General features: G+C 45.6%; 3 protein-coding genes and 1 non-coding gene across 7 annotated transcripts in view; 2 read left to right on the forward strand and 2 right to left on the reverse strand.

The window, feature by feature from the left end:
• LOC137871938 (uncharacterized) overlaps window positions 1-5,214 on the reverse strand; it is a 63,582-nt gene extending 58,368 nt beyond the window's left edge. The window contains exons 1-2 of one of the 3 annotated variants that reach the window (XM_068710056.1): window positions 5,125-5,214; window positions 2,221-2,418 (exon numbers count right to left, since the gene is read on the reverse strand). In XM_068710056.1, the coding sequence (XP_068566157.1) occupies window positions 2,221-2,405 (185 nt within the window). In that variant the 5' untranslated portion in view covers window positions 2,406-2,418; window positions 5,125-5,214. Of the gene's footprint in view, window positions 1-2,220; window positions 2,419-3,999; window positions 4,092-5,124 lie in introns of those variants that run through there. The other 2 variants (XM_068710057.1, XM_068710059.1) reach the window with 2 other exon arrangements.
• Window positions 5,215-6,281: 1,067 nt separating this feature from the next.
• On the reverse strand, window positions 6,282-14,364 carry LOC137871939 (ankyrin repeat and SAM domain-containing protein 6-like). 2 transcript variants are annotated; one of them, XM_068710061.1, is made up of 18 exons: window positions 13,760-14,364; window positions 12,890-13,108; window positions 12,571-12,769; window positions 12,198-12,348; window positions 11,510-11,554; window positions 11,133-11,337; window positions 10,933-11,039; window positions 10,309-10,460; window positions 9,940-10,177; window positions 9,547-9,596; window positions 9,249-9,443; window positions 8,975-9,137; window positions 8,659-8,879; window positions 8,361-8,553; window positions 8,088-8,155; window positions 7,731-7,847; window positions 7,383-7,467; window positions 6,282-7,191 (listed from the first exon to the last, which is right to left on the reverse strand). In XM_068710061.1, exons 1-18 carry the CDS (start codon window positions 14,086-14,088, stop codon window positions 7,142-7,144), a joined length of 2,787 nt encoding a protein of 928 aa, XP_068566162.1. In that variant the 5' UTR covers window positions 14,089-14,364; the 3' UTR covers window positions 6,282-7,141. The 2 variants fall into 2 exon arrangements, with proteins under 2 accessions (XP_068566162.1, XP_068566161.1); XM_068710060.1 differs by having other exon boundaries at window positions 7,371-7,467.
• A 688-nt stretch (window positions 14,365-15,052) lies between these two features.
• Window positions 15,053-16,913, forward strand: rps20 (ribosomal protein S20). The gene is made up of 4 exons (XM_068710062.1): window positions 15,053-15,162; window positions 16,103-16,202; window positions 16,380-16,453; window positions 16,689-16,913. The coding sequence occupies exons 1-4, from the start codon at window positions 15,160-15,162 to the stop codon at window positions 16,869-16,871; spliced, it is 360 nt and encodes a 119-aa protein (XP_068566163.1). The 5' UTR covers window positions 15,053-15,159; the 3' UTR covers window positions 16,872-16,913.
• LOC137872115 (small nucleolar RNA U54) lies at window positions 16,242-16,310 on the forward strand. The gene has a single exon (XR_011102855.1). It is a non-coding gene; the product is annotated as a small nucleolar RNA U54 (small nucleolar RNA).
• Window positions 16,914-17,207: the final 294 nt, after the last annotated feature.

Genomic DNA, 17,207 nt, shown 5'->3' on the forward strand with positions numbered 1-17,207 from the left:
CAATGTATGTCCGTTTTGGATTCGGGATTTAATTATTAATTGATCTATAAAACGATGAGTCAGTCCAAAAGACACGGGCCACGAGGGAGGCTTGTGGGCTTAATATTTCTAAATCTCTGGTGTCCTAGAAGAAGCTCTTGTCACGCCATGGCAGGATTCCCTTCACGTGGTCACATGACCACACGTGTGGTGTTGTAATTAAAGGATGCCTGACGTGTAAAACCAGCTGCATTTAGAGGAGAGAAATGAGCAACCATCACAACTGAGTTTCAGTCTGTAAAGGAATTATTTGTATTAAATGTTGATTTTTGTTTTCATGGTTGCTTGTAACACTTTACCCAAATAAAGTATATGCCACTGTCTTATGTCATGTGTTGTCACTGACAGAAACAAAAGCAGGGATAGTCAGAATGATTGCAGCATGTAGTTTGTGTGTCCGTCTACTGTGCTGCACCCTAGTGTACAAAGTCATACACCGCTGGAGCACACGCTGCTTTTTGTGTATTTATGTGGAGTAAATCATGCAAGCTTCTCACTGAGATACACGTTTAGTCTTTAAATAAAGATGACATAGAGGAGGATCCCCGTGGTGGTGTTGTGCCACATGTGATCACACATACGAGTATAGGGAGGCGGGGGGAGGGGGGGACTGTTCACATACATTTATTCTTCTGCTGATTGAGTTGTTGCCTGACAAACAAACAATAAGAGTAACTAATACTAATAATACTACTGACAGTAATATCTAGAAGGGCTGCATTAGGACTGAATGGTCAAAGGTAAACTTGATCTTGCATTAAATTCAATTCTGATCATATCTAGCATTGCAATTTTACAGACTATACGTTAAGATGCAACGCCTGGATGAATAAAAAACGTTTTCCTTAATTTGACAAATCACATTCAGCATATATCTGTAAAATGTATATATTCAAAGATAGCAGGACAGTCTAAAGTCACATGGTGAGAGGTAAATTATCCATGTAGCCATCAGGGGTGATGTTTTATTTGTTGTGACAGGTGGAACTGGGGATCTGAAGAGGTCCTAAGGTCCTATTACCACTCTCAGTGGCTGCCATTGAAGCTACAGGGAGCTTTAGTATCAATGCAAATCCACTATCCAACACTATCCAAGCTGCCTTCCAGATTAGCTCAGGCTTAAAGCTCTGTTGATGCTGCTGGGACAGACCTCTGCACGCGACAGTGTGTGTGTGTGTGTGTGTGTGTGTGTGTGTGTGTGTGTGTGTGTGTGTGTGTGTGTGTGTGAGTGAACGCATGTATGTGTGCGTGTGTGTGTGTGGTTTAATACACATTTCAGAACAATGACCACAGAGACAAATAGGACTTACTGAAAGCCATCTGCCAGCTGCAGTAGTGTATCTTTCATTGATTAAGATGTCTGCATTAGCATCACCGTGGGACTCCAGGAGACATGCAGAGCTGTGACATGACAAGTCTGATCGTAATGGACATCCATAATTGATGGGACGGTCGATATCGGAAAGACAACTCAAAGCGTAATTAACACACAGCCCAGCTGACAATTCTAATTAGTGGAAATAAGTTTGAAATAGGCGGTTGTACTCTTGTGAGAAGACTATCTGACAAAATATGGTGGAATTTGTCGCTCTAAGTTTTGTTCATTTGTTCCAGCGGGAGGGGCCAACAAAGGTGACGACCTCAGCCACGGAAGACCCCGAACTGAGCGCAGGAGGAAGAGTTCACGGTCTGACAACTGCTGTCCCAAAGCTGGAACGGTGTTGTCAGGATTTGTGGAGCCAGAGTTTAATCCATGACAGCAGATAATTGTTAATGGACATGACCAGCTCAAGAGGTCCTGTTAGGTTAAACAGGACGCATGTTCTGACCCTTACTGTGCAGATATCCATGCACACACACACACACACACACACACACACACACACACACACACACACACACACACACACACACACACACACACACACACACACACGCGTATTCCATCATGCAAAAACATTAGTGCAGTTTCAACTCTTTGAATCCATTCACTTTCACTAATGCTGGACTAAACAATCACACACTGACCTCAAAGTGTTTAATACCACATTTGAACGGATGGAAGGCTTTTTGGGGACAAGGAGTGGATCTGCTTTGATCTCATGAGGCCATGAAATTGAAATTAGTCACTTGACTTGAAATGCCTGAGATGCCCCAAATCATTTGACAAAATAGAACTACCATAAAAGTGTAGAAATGCACGACTTATCGTCCGGGAAGCATCTCGGGTGTCGGAGTAGATCTCGTGAATGATCCGGCGGTGACGCAGCTGTGACATTCTGACACCGAACGGGCTGAAAGGCGTGGAGCTCAAAGAACTTCTCAGCTGAACTTGTGCCAACGGGAAGCCAAATGTGACGCACCATTGTGTGCACACTCCTAGAAGCAAATCAAGCAACAAACAAACCGTGACACTTTCAAATACAATTGCTGTGAGACTCCTCTTCAGTAACATAAATTATGTATTCACACTCTGGATGGTAATGAGGTTGTATGTCATGCAGGTACAAATCAAGACTCCATTCATTTCCTGATCATATTAGCTTCATTCCATTCGAGCTTACGGTAACATCAAAGAGTGTGGAGTTACATTTCAGCGTTTTTGAGCATTTACGTGTTTTGCTGGTGAAACACCAACCAGGCAACGTCACCCAGTGGAGCCGAAAGCCACAAAAAAGAACTTCAAACTCGTGCTTTGGCGTCACATGTGCGTCAGTCCGCGCATCAAGAGCCGTGTCAATCGGGTTGAGAGGCAGGACTGTGTTACGGGACTCTGTGGGGATAATCTTTTGTTGACATTTGGATTTGGATTCTGCAAAGTTCATTCCATGGTCAGAACAAGGGTCAGATGGAGGGAGGCTGCGTTGCTTCTCCGCTCTTCGTAATCTGCTCCGCCCTGGTTCTGTGGATCTGTTTTCTGTCTGCGTGTGTGAGGTGCACAGAAACAGAGGGGGGGGGGGGGGGGTCGTGCGACGCCTAGGATGCTGGGAGTTACTCGGAGCAAAATGAGTTCGCAGGGATGAATGTTGACAGTGGACCGCTCATGTGAAGTCAGGCAGCCCACTGTTCGCTCGGACAAACAATAGACGAGGCCTGTGACCGCTGCTTATTGGATGAACTCTCACGTTGATTAACAATGTTTAAACGGAGCTCCAGAGGCCTCAATCCTGAAATCCCTGTTCACCACTAAATCACAGAGTCTGAGGGACCAATCATCTCACACTCACACACACACACACACACACACACACACACACACACACACACACACACAGAGTGTAGTAAAGCAATTGCCCTAGGTGATGCACATATAAAAACCGCACTGGCTTGTACAGCCAGAGGCCGATGGCCACAAAGAGAATTTCATAGTAATGGGACCCAAGCTTTTAAAGAAGACCCCCCCCCCCCCCACCCCCCCACCCCAAACGCCTAGAAACTGTCTATATCTGGCAACTTGTGCAAAATGTGTCACTGCTGGCAGAGAGCAAGTCACTTCTTTTACATTTCTCCACGCGCTCACTAGGTTTAGTACTCAATCTAAACATCGTGTGGTTCTTTCTACAGGTGACATGGATTGGGAGTTTGCTTGTTTCTGTATTCTACTTTGTACGAGGATAATTTCATTTGTTCCAGTACTTTTAAAAACAGATGAAATGACGGTTTTTATGTAAATCATCTAAAGCAACTGACTTGTCAATATCTCTGCATTTGTGAGATGTTTCTTAATATTTGACAGTATTGACAATATAATAAATGTTATTATTTCTTTCATTAAGACTAACTCCTGAGTATAATATGTCTTATAACCACATATCATTAGTTTTATATGAGGACAGTCGTGCAGACTGTCCTCACATAAAACTAATGATGATGATGTGATAGGGAAGCTGCTGGCACTTTCAAAATAAAAGAACAAAAATAAGGAAAAACATAAAATGTATGTTTTCTGTGGATCTTAACCTCTGCTTTCCTTCAGTCAGCCCGCTTTACCACAGACAGGGGAACACGTTCAGCCGATGAGGCAGACATCGTGTCTCAGGCTGTGGATAGTGAAAAATAGAAGTCAATGTGAAAGAACTTCATGTATTCATCACAGAAATCATCTTCTACCTCACCTCTACAACGCACCAGTGACCCGTGTCCGCTGTGCCCCGCACTACTGCATGACTACTGTGCTGACATCTACAAACAGCTTTATTAAATGGTATTCAATCAAATCAAATCCGTATGCGAATTAAATCAATTGGGAGGAAATTGAATGAGTCACTCCATTTGCTGCGCACATGCCACAGCGACGTTAATATATTCCAAATGGACTTTTCTCTGCTAGTCTCTGAACACTGAGTGATGCTTTTCATTAAACTACAGGAACCCCGTCGCCTGCCTGTCGGGCCGGTCTCCATCCAGCTCATAAATCAGGGTTTCAACAGCGGGACAGCGTGGTGCTGTTTGGTCGTGTTTTGGGGACGGCCTGCTTCTGGACTTTGGGTGAAAGTGATTTGAACCACTCGTCATTTTAAACCGACACATTTCTCAGCTGATCTCGCTCACATGGTAACGGAAGCTTTAAGAAACAAAACACTACAGCGAACGTGGACGATGGTGTGTTATGATGAACACGTATTTCATTAAAGTGGATGTTTGAGCATCACTGCAGAACGTGTCGACACTAAAGGGACCAAACGACACTTCTTATGTATCGCTTCAATTGACTACATTTACCATCACAACCTATTCGACATCGACATTAAGTTTAACATGTGTACTTACGATGGTGATTATGTGACGTCATAAAGTTTTTGGTCCAGTACCAGTGACGTGCGGTGAGGTTCGTGGCTGGTGAGGCACTGACACTACATACGTCAGATTTATAAATATATGAACCCAATAGAGCAGCTTAAATCACCATTCAATTAGCAGCCTGCACATTGACTACTGGTTGTTTTACATATCTCTCTCTCACTCACTCACACACACACACACACACACACACACGAGCGCTTCAGAAGCGGAGCCCGCGAATCCGTGATTGTAACAACCACGGATGAATAAAGAGAAGAACAAACACATAAAAGGTTACTTTACCTGTCCGACGTTGAATTGCTGTTGATTTGGTCACATTTCTGTTTGTTGAGACATTTTTAAGCTTAGATATTGAATCTTACATGTTTGCGGTCAAAGCAAAATATAAGAAGAAGAAAAGTGTAGAAGAAGAGCAACGACAGAACAAGCATCAACCCGACCCGTGGGCTCTCGCTCGCCCCCTTCAGTGAGGCAGAGGTACTGTTTGCCTCTCTGTGTTTTTTCACTGCAGTTTAATGTCAGATCAACGACACTAAACATGTTCTACACAGACGTGAAATACATTACCTATTCTATGTAAAGAAAGGACATCTAATAAAAGAGTCTACAGATATTACAGTGGTGACAAACAATGAGAAAGAAAAAGACACGTTAGTGAGGATTCAGTCTGAGGTGAGGAACAGCTCGTCACTGCCTCACCTCACTGTCTCCTCTGTTTGAACAGGACATGCGCTGATTCAGAGATTCTGATTATAACAATGATTGAAATGATTGGAATCATACAGGAATTACATTTATAGCACAGATCAGTAGAGAAATATTAATATTTATTTTATCATTATTTGTTTTTTACTTTTCATGATGTCAGGTGACCTCCCCTGATCGCACGTCCCTGTCCAGTACGCAACTTCAAACCTCCAATGCAGATACACAGAGGAGAGATGTATCAGTAGGCGACATCATGTGTCCAGTAGTATATTTGCATATTTATATATCTGGATTTTTTAATGAAGAAAGAGTTTACAATAATACCATTCAAGACTCAAGTTATGCTTGAAAGTGGAGTAGTTGTCAGTGTCTTAAACTTATCTGGAGGGGGTCTTTGAGTTGTAAGAAACATATGTTGAGCTCCTAGAGTCTAGGACCTCGACAGACCACCTGAAGCTACTGGTCCTGCCAGACCAGGTGAGGCTGGAGAAGCGAAGTTTTACTGCTGATCTAAGGTTGCTATAATGTGACTGCTAAAGCTCAGAATCAGAGAGCTAAACTTCACGGAACAGTTCATTCCAGCTGGAGAAGAACCTCTGATCATGTATCGCACCAATGGAAGGTCACTGCCATCTTGTGGAGGGACGATCAGCTTTCATTTGGTCTGAGTAAAGATTTTACACAAGCAAAGCTATTAAACCCGAGCACCGATGAATAGAGTTTGTATTCAGTTTATTTTTCGTTTTGATTTTATTCATGTTTTTCATTGATTTGATTCATCGTACAGTATGTTCCCTTCGCTGCCAGACGCAGTGCATCAGTGAACAGGATATGATGTCTGAAGCTTTTGGATAACAGACATGGATCAAAAGTACCTCATATTTAGGAATGATAGAGCACTCCATCAGACCAACTGTATTCACGGAGCCAGACTCAATGGAAAATATGAATGTATGCGGCTCATAAAATGCTCCCAAATGTACATAAACATAAAAAAATCATTGTGATGTTTATTTATTCATGATGGCACGTTCGTATAATGTCCCTTTCTCTCTCATATTCTCTCCTCGTCTGCTCCTTCTTGGTCATTACTGCTGTGAAGTCTCAGTATCACTGGATAATACCTGTTTTATTGCATTTTATTGTCGCTCTCTTTTCTCCTGACTTACCGTGGCATCTCTACAATACATCATGCTGTATGCTTCACATTAGTTTGGCTATAATAACAATCTCTCCCTGCGCTGTGTATTTGATCTCCTCGTCTTTTAGACCCTCTGCGCTCTAACCTCTCACGCCACGCGCTTCGTCAAACTGCAGCAGGGCACCGGACTCAGCCGGCCCCGTCACCCCTCTCCTGCTTTAGGATCCACGGGAGGAACACTTATAATGCCGTTTGATCCTGGAGGGTTCTACAAAGGCAGGTCATCAGGGTCTATTTGGTGGTTTTGCTGCAGCATCGCCGCTAGTGGTCTGGAACACCGGCGTCCAGTAGACTCCTTATTATTGGTGCCGTGGCTAGAGCTCACCGGCATTATTACTCTCATCTGAAGTACCTTTGGTGTACTTCCTGGCTGGCGTCAGGGCTGCTGGGTTATCTTTTGTTGGAGGAACGAACCTGGTGTCTCATCCAACCCGTTGGTGCTGATAAAGAAAGGGGGAGAGAGGGAGAGGGACAGGGAGAGAGACACAGAGAGAGAGACAGACACAGAGAGAGAGAGAGAGAGAGAGAAATGGATAAAGAGAAAGAGAGACAGATTATGATGTTGTCTTTGTGTTAATAGTGCTCCAGTTCAAGTTCCTGTTCAGGTTTTGACACTCACAGCGTGGTTCACCTGGCTGTCTCTGGTTACTGGCGCTGCTGCCAAAGGACGACTGGAAGTTGTGGATGGTCTCTTGAAGGATCTGCCTCTCTCGGCCCTAATGACAGCCGACAATGGCCCCAATAAATCAGTTAACATTGTCAGGCAAAGAGGACATAGCTCTCGCTGGACTTTCACATATCTCGTCCCTCTGGTACCAAATGTAAGCAGCTCCCTTTAGCACTTCTACCTATCTCTGCTGGCCCACAGTGTTGACAACTAGAAGTGGAAACAAATGTAACCTAAGCCCCGAGAGATCCCTGGATACACACATGTGGAAGGTTCCTTAGAGATGCGTAACGTATGTTCAATCACATGCACCTTTCCAGCATTGAGCTCCGATATGGCCGCTAAGATCTGCTGTCTGGGTCCGTCCGTTTTAATGCCAAGCTCCCTCAGGTCTCCATCGGTGAGAGTCAGGAAAGCCTCCATATCCACCTAGAAGAAGAGAAAGGAGAAACACGATTGAAAACACCGTATAAAACATATTAAATTAAACGTATACAATTGTGTTTTCTAATACGAGTACAGAACTGTGCTATTCTCTCAAGCGATGCAGTGATGCAGTGATGGGAAAGCAGCTTCCATCACATTGAGAACTCGTGAATTGAAAAGACAGACAATATGTCTGAAGGAAGATGTTTTGGGGACTCCCTTTTGACGTAAAAGATGGAATACCTCCTGCTCCTCAAAAATTGGCTGGTATTTCTCGAGGGACAGTTTCTTCAATATACCAGACAGCTCATCTGAAACAGACACCAGCAACACATTGTGTGAAGACACTCACGGCCCAGTAGATCTAGTTTGTATGATTTCATGTGTGTCGATTACAATAACACCAATCGTTGTATTAATAATTACTACAGTCAATAATTGTGGATTTGATGCTCGTGAACACTGTAGTGTAGGGAAGAAGGTTTTCACTTTGTGAATAGATCAACACGTCATCACCTTCATCGGTTATGGTTCCGCTGCTGGAGCCCCCGCTGCTCTTGGAGCGAGGATGGGAAGAGGCTGAGGACAGAGAGTCTCCCGGCCCGGCGGGAGGCTTCGGCGTCGGGGAAGGAGACGGAGTCAGAGTGGGCGACGTGCTCTTGGATGTGGAAGAATTCCCCGACTGAGGTCTCTTCTTCAACTCCATCGTCTACAAACAGAATGAGGAGCGCCAGTTCACTGACGTTAGAGGAGGCACTACCTTTACGTTGGCTGTGTTACACAGCAACCACAAAAAGGGAAGCACAACACGGACCCTTCTGGAGTGGACGTCGGGAGCCACCAGGCTGGGGTGGGAGTGGATCTCCGGAAGGTTAATATCAGGAAGCGGCATGCCGGGTGCTGAGGGTGGCAGAGATGGTGGACTCTGAGTCTGGCTGGGCTGCTTCTCTGGAGCCGGGGCCTTCGGGTCCATCAGGCCTGCTGCTCTCTTCCTTTGGGCCGCTATCTGGGAGAGAACGCTGTCTGCACTGCCCCCTGGTGGAAGAAAGAGGCAAGAGCGGGTAATTTGGTTTGCTTGCATTCCCATTGTGACGGTGTATGTTCGTATCGGTCTGTGGTTTTGCGTGAACCTGAACGGTTATGAGAGTCCCGGTTGATCCCTGCCACTCCGTTGGAGCCTCCTGAGGAGTGGGGGGAGTGGTAGTGACCGGAGTTTGAAGGAGAGGAGGAGGAGGGCCCCTTGGGGATGCTGGGAAACTTAATAGACCTGCTAACCACGCGACTGATAGATGTCTGACATTCAGAGGAGAGAGAAGGAGAGAAAACAGCAAAAGACTTGTGAATGATGACGAACATGCAGAAAGGGTTTCACCAGCACCGCACCTCTCGCCCTCAAACACTCACGATGTCGGAGTTTCCACTGCTGTTCAGCTTCCTCTGGGGCGGCATGGGCAGGCGGGGCGCTTCGCTCTTTCCTTCCCCGAGGAGACGCGAGCGGTCCGAGTTCCACGGTTCAAAGTTGGACGGAGGAAGGAAGGGAGGGATCACCGCCTTCAGCTTGTCATTGGGCAGCCGGGTCAGGGGCGCACCGCTTCTGAGCTGGAGGACACGGAAGTACATACGGACTACTACAAACAACAACAAGCGTATACTTTGTGAATACAGCTGTCATTACAAGCTAGTTCACATCAAACACTCCTACCATCGTGGTTATAAGGAAGTCCTCCTTTTCTGAGTTCGTCCTGCAAAGACCTGCAAAAGGAACATCAGTCACATTGACACGTTCCCTCATCACACACTCTCATGCATTACATCTTTCTAAATTCAAGGATCGACATGCACACATGTATGGACAGTAACTAAGTACATTTACTCAAGCGCTGTACTTAAGTACAGTAGGACTTGTACTTAAATAGTATACTCTGGTATTGCTTGGTAGTGGTACTTCCCACTCACACATGCAGTAGCACTCCCCTGAAACATGTGTACACAGACTGGTAGGAGTTCCCCTTTAATCTACAGATCTCATGTATCACTGACTGCAGTAATATTGCTCCAACAATGACAATGAAACAATGTCATTGCTGAGTCTCACCGGTATCGTTGCTCTTGCCGGCCCAGGCGGTGCTGATGTCATTCCCCCCCGGGCCAGGAGCCGGTGCCAGTGCTCCATTAGACCCGGCAGCCGGCTTCCTGTTTGCCTTCATCGTGGCGTCCAATGACGTTTCAGCGTCGTCTGGAAATGGAGCCAGGCGGTTGGACGAGAGGCCGTGTCTCAGGGTGTGAGTCAACTTCAGCCGTCGGAACCGATTGGACATCCGACTCCACCAGGACTGGACGGGGGGGGGTGGAGAGTTATAATATTTATGACATCCAGTTATTTTATTAATAATAATAATTGATCAAAACAACACGATATGGGTTCATAACAGAACATTAAAAAGGAACAGGGCTTCTCCTTCACCTTGAGGCCTCCCTTGTCGTCGGGCGGCACCGGGACGTTGTTGAGCGACTGGCGGCTCTTGGAGCGGGTCAGCGAGGCTCTGCTGCGCTGCTTCGACTTGTCCTTGTCTACTTGCATGCACACCGACGCCAACAGACGCACCAGCTCAGTGTCTGTGAAAGTCCAGAGTAGACGCGTAGAAAATGAAACAATGATGAACAAACATCGTGGAAACTACCTCGCGTGGTCTGTGTCGAGAGCTACTTACTCAGACATAACTTCACTTCAATATGCATTCAGCTTTAAAGCTGATGTTAGCAGGCATCTCTCATAACATTCCACAAACACAATATCCTTTGACAATAAGGACCAACAGTCCAAAAGCCAAAGATATCACTTACTATTGAAGAACACTATGAAAACATTATTAAACATCAGCCAGACTGTCAGCTGAGAAGACCATGAGATGCAGTTGAAAGCTAGGAAGTGGACCTTGAGTTGTTATTTCCACTATTTTCACAAATGGTGTAAACCTGACTTTATTAATCCTGCTATTGATCACAGTTTATTAAGGAGGAGTCGTTCGTTTAGCCTGAGCACATTCTCCCAAAGGGCTTTAAAACAAAGAGACGGTAGTGCGGGTACCTGGGTCGTTCAGCAGCATCACCAAATCAAACGCCGTGTATCCATTCTTAGCTCGGAGGTTGACGTCGGCCCCTTGACTCAACAGGTACTTGACGATGTCTTTATTACTGAAAGAAGGAGACAGAAACCTAAAGAAAGGGTCGACGACAGCGCCAACGTTCACGGCGCATGTCAACGCTACACCAGCATGTCCTCCTTACCCGTGATAGGTGGCCTGCATCAAAGCGGTCCACCCATGGACCGCATCTTGCTTGTCTATGTCGGCATTCTTCTCCACCATCAGCTGCACCACTTCCAGCTGACCGCTCACTGCCGCGATCATGAGAGGTGACGCTCCCTCCTGATTGGATGAATTCACCTGAGTGGGATCCTCCTCCAAGATCTCCTTGACTAGCTGGGAGTTTCCTGAGAACACACACACACACACACACACACACACACACACACACACACACATACATAAATAAGCAAATCGATCGACTCTGTTGTGTTTCTTTGCATCACCTGTTAATCTAACAACCTAAATGCAGTTTACTTGTAGTTTCGCTGCATCTTTAAAGTATTCAGTTGAACTCACCTAACTTGAGGGCACTGAACACGTCCGGTCTTCTCCTTTCATCGTCTGTGGAGAAAAGAGCGCCGCTGAGAACAGGAGAAGGTTCTGATGTACTCTGAAACAACAGCAGTACTTCACCATACAACAGCAGTAGTACTTCACCATACTCCACGAAGCTCAGCGTCACCTGCTGATGCCGGGGTGGAGGAGGTTTATGTAAAGAAATACTTATCACTGCTGGATTCACACTCACACAAATTAAAGTGAACTTCAACAACAAGAAAAAAAAAAACAAGTCAAACTACAGATACGTAAATAGAATACGTCTTCTGTAACTGGAACACACTGAATGCTTCCAAAAGTTCAGCTAAAATGATTTTAAAAATCACACACTTGCCTGTATTTCAGCCCAGAAAATGGCCACATAGAACATCACTGGCTCATCATTCATGCATGAGCTGGATTTATCGTAACACATTGATCAAACGTTGTCACCGCAACTGAGCTCTGGTTTGAGGTTTAGGTTTGACTTCAGAAGTTCAGGTCACATGAAATGTTCTGTACAGGAAAACTGAGCTACTGGTGAGGAGAGCGATCAGACACCAAAGACTCTGAGAGCTACCACTGCTCTCACATCCGTGTTAACTGCAGTTCAAGACAGCAACACACACACACACACACACACACACACACACACTGATTGCCTCACCGGTCTGGGGTCGGACGGTGGTGATGGAGTCCAGGTAGGCCTTGATGTCTCTCTGTTTCAACTGCATGGCTAGTTCAAAGGCCGTCTTGGACAGAACATTAACCCTGTCTGGGTCAGCGCCGCGCTCCACCAGCTGCTGAGTCACAGCCACCTTCAAAACACAACCACGTCATCGGTCAGCTGCTCCAGTTACTCAAAACAAAGACAGCTACAACTTCACAAGCATCCGTGCTGCAACTGTGTTTTAAACAAAGTCACATGTATGAAGATGTAAACACAGCTCAAGCGGCACATGCTATAAAAGACAACACATGACGTGTTGTCCGTCCATCTCGTCTATCTATCCGACCAGCCATCGATCCGTTGAACCCACCTTCCCACCCAGGGTGGCCACCATGAGGGGTCCCCAGCCAGTGGTCTTCTGGGAAAAGTTGACATCAGAGCCCCATTCTAGCAGCAGGCGCACCGAGGCCTCGTGGCCATGCTGAGACGCCACCATCAGGGCGATGATGTCCATGAATTCTCTGCCGCCGGCTCCTGGACAGCCTTCCCCACCTCCGAAACCAGCCGCGCTGTGGAGACAGAAAGAGCCGCTCAGAGGATGAACAGCAGCTGGACTACAGGTGTCACTCTACAGGTAAACTGAACTGAGCTGTGTTTCAGCGGTAGCCTGACAGAATAAGAGCCCACACCTGCAGCTGTTGTTGTTGTTGCCGTTGGACACCCCCTCCGCAGCAACAGCCAGGTGATCGTAGTCGTCGACGTAGGCCCCGCTCTCCAGGAGCAGCTTCACTACGTGAGCGTGTCCCCCGCGGGCCGCCATAGTAAGAACACTCGCACCCAGCCTGTTGCGTCCGTTGATCTCTGCCCCGTTCTCCAACAGGATGTGGGCGACGGTCAGGTGACCAAACCTGGGGGAATGAGATAGAGAGCGTGACGTAACGATCTGTAGCGCCTTAAGTTTAAGAAAGCTCCTCAGACGATGGCCCTTTTCTCTGAGCTGAATCAACTTGGGATGGGAGGGCGTGTCCAAGATATGTCACACTTAATGATTCCTTTGGGGAAGTCCTCCTAAAGTTGATACCTAATGTAATAAAGTCTACAGAAACAGGCCCCAGGCAGGTGTTGAAGTCCAGACCCTTGCTGTGACCTTCCTCCCCACCTGTGTGGTCGATCATCTGAGTGGAGGTCGCATCACAATCAGTGTTAGTAGATGCTTTTGTGGATTATTGTGGAATGTCCAAAGCACAAGCCAGTGATTGTCATCAAATTAATGATTTCTCAAAAGTTATTTGTCAAAGTTTCAAGACACTTATACCATATTTTAATTAAATAAACATGAATACACCTACATCAATATGAACCCATGAAGCTGGTTTCTCCACCAAACTCCATGCTAGAATGTGCATGTAACTGGCAAGACTAAACAAAGGAGTAAAGCACTTTTATAAAAGTCTCTCAATGATGCTCTTAAAATAATCACCATCACCGACATGTACTGTCACATAACGATGTTTTAATGGAGTTTGCATTCTCTTTATACTTTAGAACATGAGCCCCACCTCGCAGCCTGCATCAGCGGGGTCCAGCCGTAGTTGTTGCGGCTGTCCACCGAGGTCCCCTTTCGTAACAAAAACCGGACCAGGTTCTCGTGACCACTGGCCGACGCAAACTGCAAGGCGGTGTTCCCCTCCTCGTCCGTGGAGTCCACCGGTACCAGAGACAACATGTCCGCGGTGTTGCACTCGGACCCCGCTTCTGACCGCAGCCTGCTCTGCCGCCCCGACTCCTTCGGGGCACCGGGCTCCAGGATCCCCCGGGCGGTTTCATAGTCCCCCTCGTCGCAGGCGCGGAAAAGCAGCAGCGAATTAGCGGGGACGCCGAAATTCATCTCCTCACTAACAGTCAGTCCGTCTCCATTCAGCTGCAGTCAAGTCTCATCGTCAGTAGCTGTTCCTCTGTCACTCGGCGGCCTGTGGGTGAGAATCATGACGCACACAAAATATAACGTAGTCTCCAATAATGAACTTCTATTGTTCTTCTCAAACACTACAACAATGGAATCATCTTCTACCACCGGGACACATCCGTAGCATCCTAACGGGTTTCGACAAAACAACTTTTTGGCAACCGGGCCGGTCCCGTTACTTGTTTAGGAACCTGACTAGCATGAACGACACTGCACTTCCGCTTTCACCTTTCAAAATAAAACGAGTGTTCTCTGCACTCGAGTTGGTTGTCACATACGGGAACTCACACTACCCTCACTCTATTGCAATAATATGGATATTAATCGTGATCATTCTTGTTTTTTATGGTTACATCATGTTTGTATTTGTGTTTCCGTTTTGTACTCATGTTAATATATTTGTTTTATTCTTTCTAAATACTTGCCGGATGTCATAGTATGTTATCGTGTGTACTGGTGGAGCGGGTAGTACTACCCCCGGTGGTCACATGTCTCTGTATTCTTCACAGGCATCATACTTCTGAATAGTATTAATAGTATTAATTTTCAGATGTGTGATGTACCAGTAGTGGTATTCATTATCATGCGTGTACTTGTCATACATACAATTACCAGTATAAATATAATAACCAAACAATATGAACGTCTTTTCCATCAAATTTGAGTAAATTGAATACATCTCTGCAAAAATACAATGTCCATGAGATCTTTTTGATAGTTAAATGTATTGTATTTGTTTACATTGTTGTCAGGTGTCTACGGTGTTGTGTGAACGTGTTTTCAATTAGCAGCGTAGCCACGAGATGACGCTGTTGAGGTAGCCTAAACACCAACGAAGAAGTATTAGAGACCCGGATGAGCGGTACATAACCCGGAAACGGGCCTTCGCTCGCTCTCTTTTTCTCAACAGCTAACCACGTTGGTAGCTACTCTTCCTGGCTCACCGCTGTTCGCTTGAATTTTTCCCGAATAAGTCGGTCAGGGACAATTGAAATGGTACGTGTCGCTTGAATGTAACTGTTACTCATGTAATGAAGTTTATTCTGTTGTGATTTTGTAATTTAATAGCTTTACTCTGACGGAGTCTGTTGGCTAACGGTAGCGCCCACAGCTCATGTCGTGTGAATTAACGTTAATGTCCCGCCAGAAAGCATTCACAAACTGGACTCTTAAATCATACCATGCATATTTACAAAGTTATAAACCTTTCAGTTTATGCACTTTATATTTATAAAGTCCTATAGATACTATTTATAATTCGGCATACTTTAAAGTGAACTAACAGCCTTTGTTTGAAGGGGAAGCGTTAAGATAGTCTCTTGCTCCTAGTGCGTCTTCAGTAGTCGCGTAACGTAAGGTAGTTCTTAAAGTGAAATCAGACAAACTTGTGAGCTTTGGATGCTTTACAGTGATGTTAGACGGGACACATTTGCCAATGCGCCAAAACGATAACTTCACCGTAATTTGCTCTATTTATAAAACTATCATCGAGCAGATAGACGGCTGTCCAACATCAGCTGACGGCGTTTAAATTGCAAATTTGACAGATTACGTGGAGACACTTTTCTGTTGTGAAGCCGGTTCATTTCAACACTAGCCGCTCCACGTGCTAACTCAGCTCAAGCTATCCAGCTAGTGCTGGGTTCAAGTGCTCCCCGGAAAACTCCAGCGTGTCGGACGTTCAATCCATAAATGAGATTACTATCCTTTACTTTCAGTTCGAAACGTACAATTGAAATCATTTTTTTTTGAACGGCATCGCAGAGTGGGCTTCTTTAGTTTAGGGATAGTATTAAATGACTACATTTATATCATATTGATGTGACGTAACGGTAAACAGTGTTTCAGGTGATGTAAGCAGAGAGGGTTGTGTTACTGTGTAATCCAGGAGAAGTAGTTTATATCATGTTGATGACTGTTGGTTCCAAACTTGCAGGCTTTCAAGGACACTGGCAAGGCACCCGTTGAGACCGAGGTCGCCATTCACCGCATTCGCATCACGCTCACCAGCCGCAATGTGAAATCTCTGGAGAAAGGTAACGATGCTCAAAGTGGTTCATCTTGTGAATAGAATGTGAGCAATGAGGACAATTTCCATCTGATAAACAGTGACGACTGGATATACGCTATTCTGAGCCACAGCTTTTTAAGTGTCATGAAGTAACTGCTGGTTGCTTGTGGTCTTAAACATTTTGTCTCTTTATGATCCTCAGTCTGCGCAGACTTGATCCGTGGGGCTAAGGAGAAGAACCTCAAGGTGAAGGGACCGGTCCGCATGCCAACCAAGGTACAGTAGTCCATGAGCTAGATTTAAGGTTTAAAATGTGGCTTTGCTCTTATGTGCATTGAGGACAGACAGGAACCCATCGTGCTCATGCGATGCACTCTGTAAAAGATGTTGATGGAGAATAGACATGACATTAACCGTATAGTGTCTGCCATGCCAAGAGTCCTGGTAGGATAAGTTGGATGTGGTGTTCTTGGTTTGGTCAAGCTAAATCATTTTTTTCTGCCCTTTCCAGACTCTGCGTATCACTACCAGGAAAACTCCCTGTGGTGAAGGATCCAAAACCTGGGATCGCTTCCAGATGAGGATCCACAAGCGCCTGATCGATCTGCACAGCCCATCTGAAATCGTCAAGCAGATCACCTCCATCAGCATCGAACCCGGTGTAGAGGTCGAAGTCACCATCGCGGATGCGTAAACGATGCCAATCGTTCAATAAAGAAATGAATAAGGAAACTGATGTGGTGTTGGTGTGTGCTCTTTGTCTGAAGAAGTGTGGAACAAGGATCATACATTTACCATGAACCAGCAAACTTCTTTATGTGATATTTCCTCAAGGCTAAAAGGAGTAGTGTGGTAGCAGTGCATGTCTCCTACAGCAGAGGACATAACTGAAGGAAAATCATTCATAGAGGTGATGACTGGAGCACTGAGGCAACACTACACTCTAGTTGATAAACTTGGTTTTAGGTAATGCTTGCTGCTAAACATTGAGTTTTTTTCTGGAGCAGTTCAATAACTATTCAGATGTGAC

Source organism: Cebidichthys violaceus, unplaced genomic scaffold (assembly GCF_023349555.1).
Source record: "Cebidichthys violaceus isolate CVI_PGR_0920_01 unplaced genomic scaffold, fCebVio1.0.p SCAF_15, whole genome shotgun sequence".
In the NCBI taxonomy this organism is placed as follows: Eukaryota; Metazoa; Chordata; class Actinopteri; order Perciformes; family Stichaeidae; genus Cebidichthys; species Cebidichthys violaceus.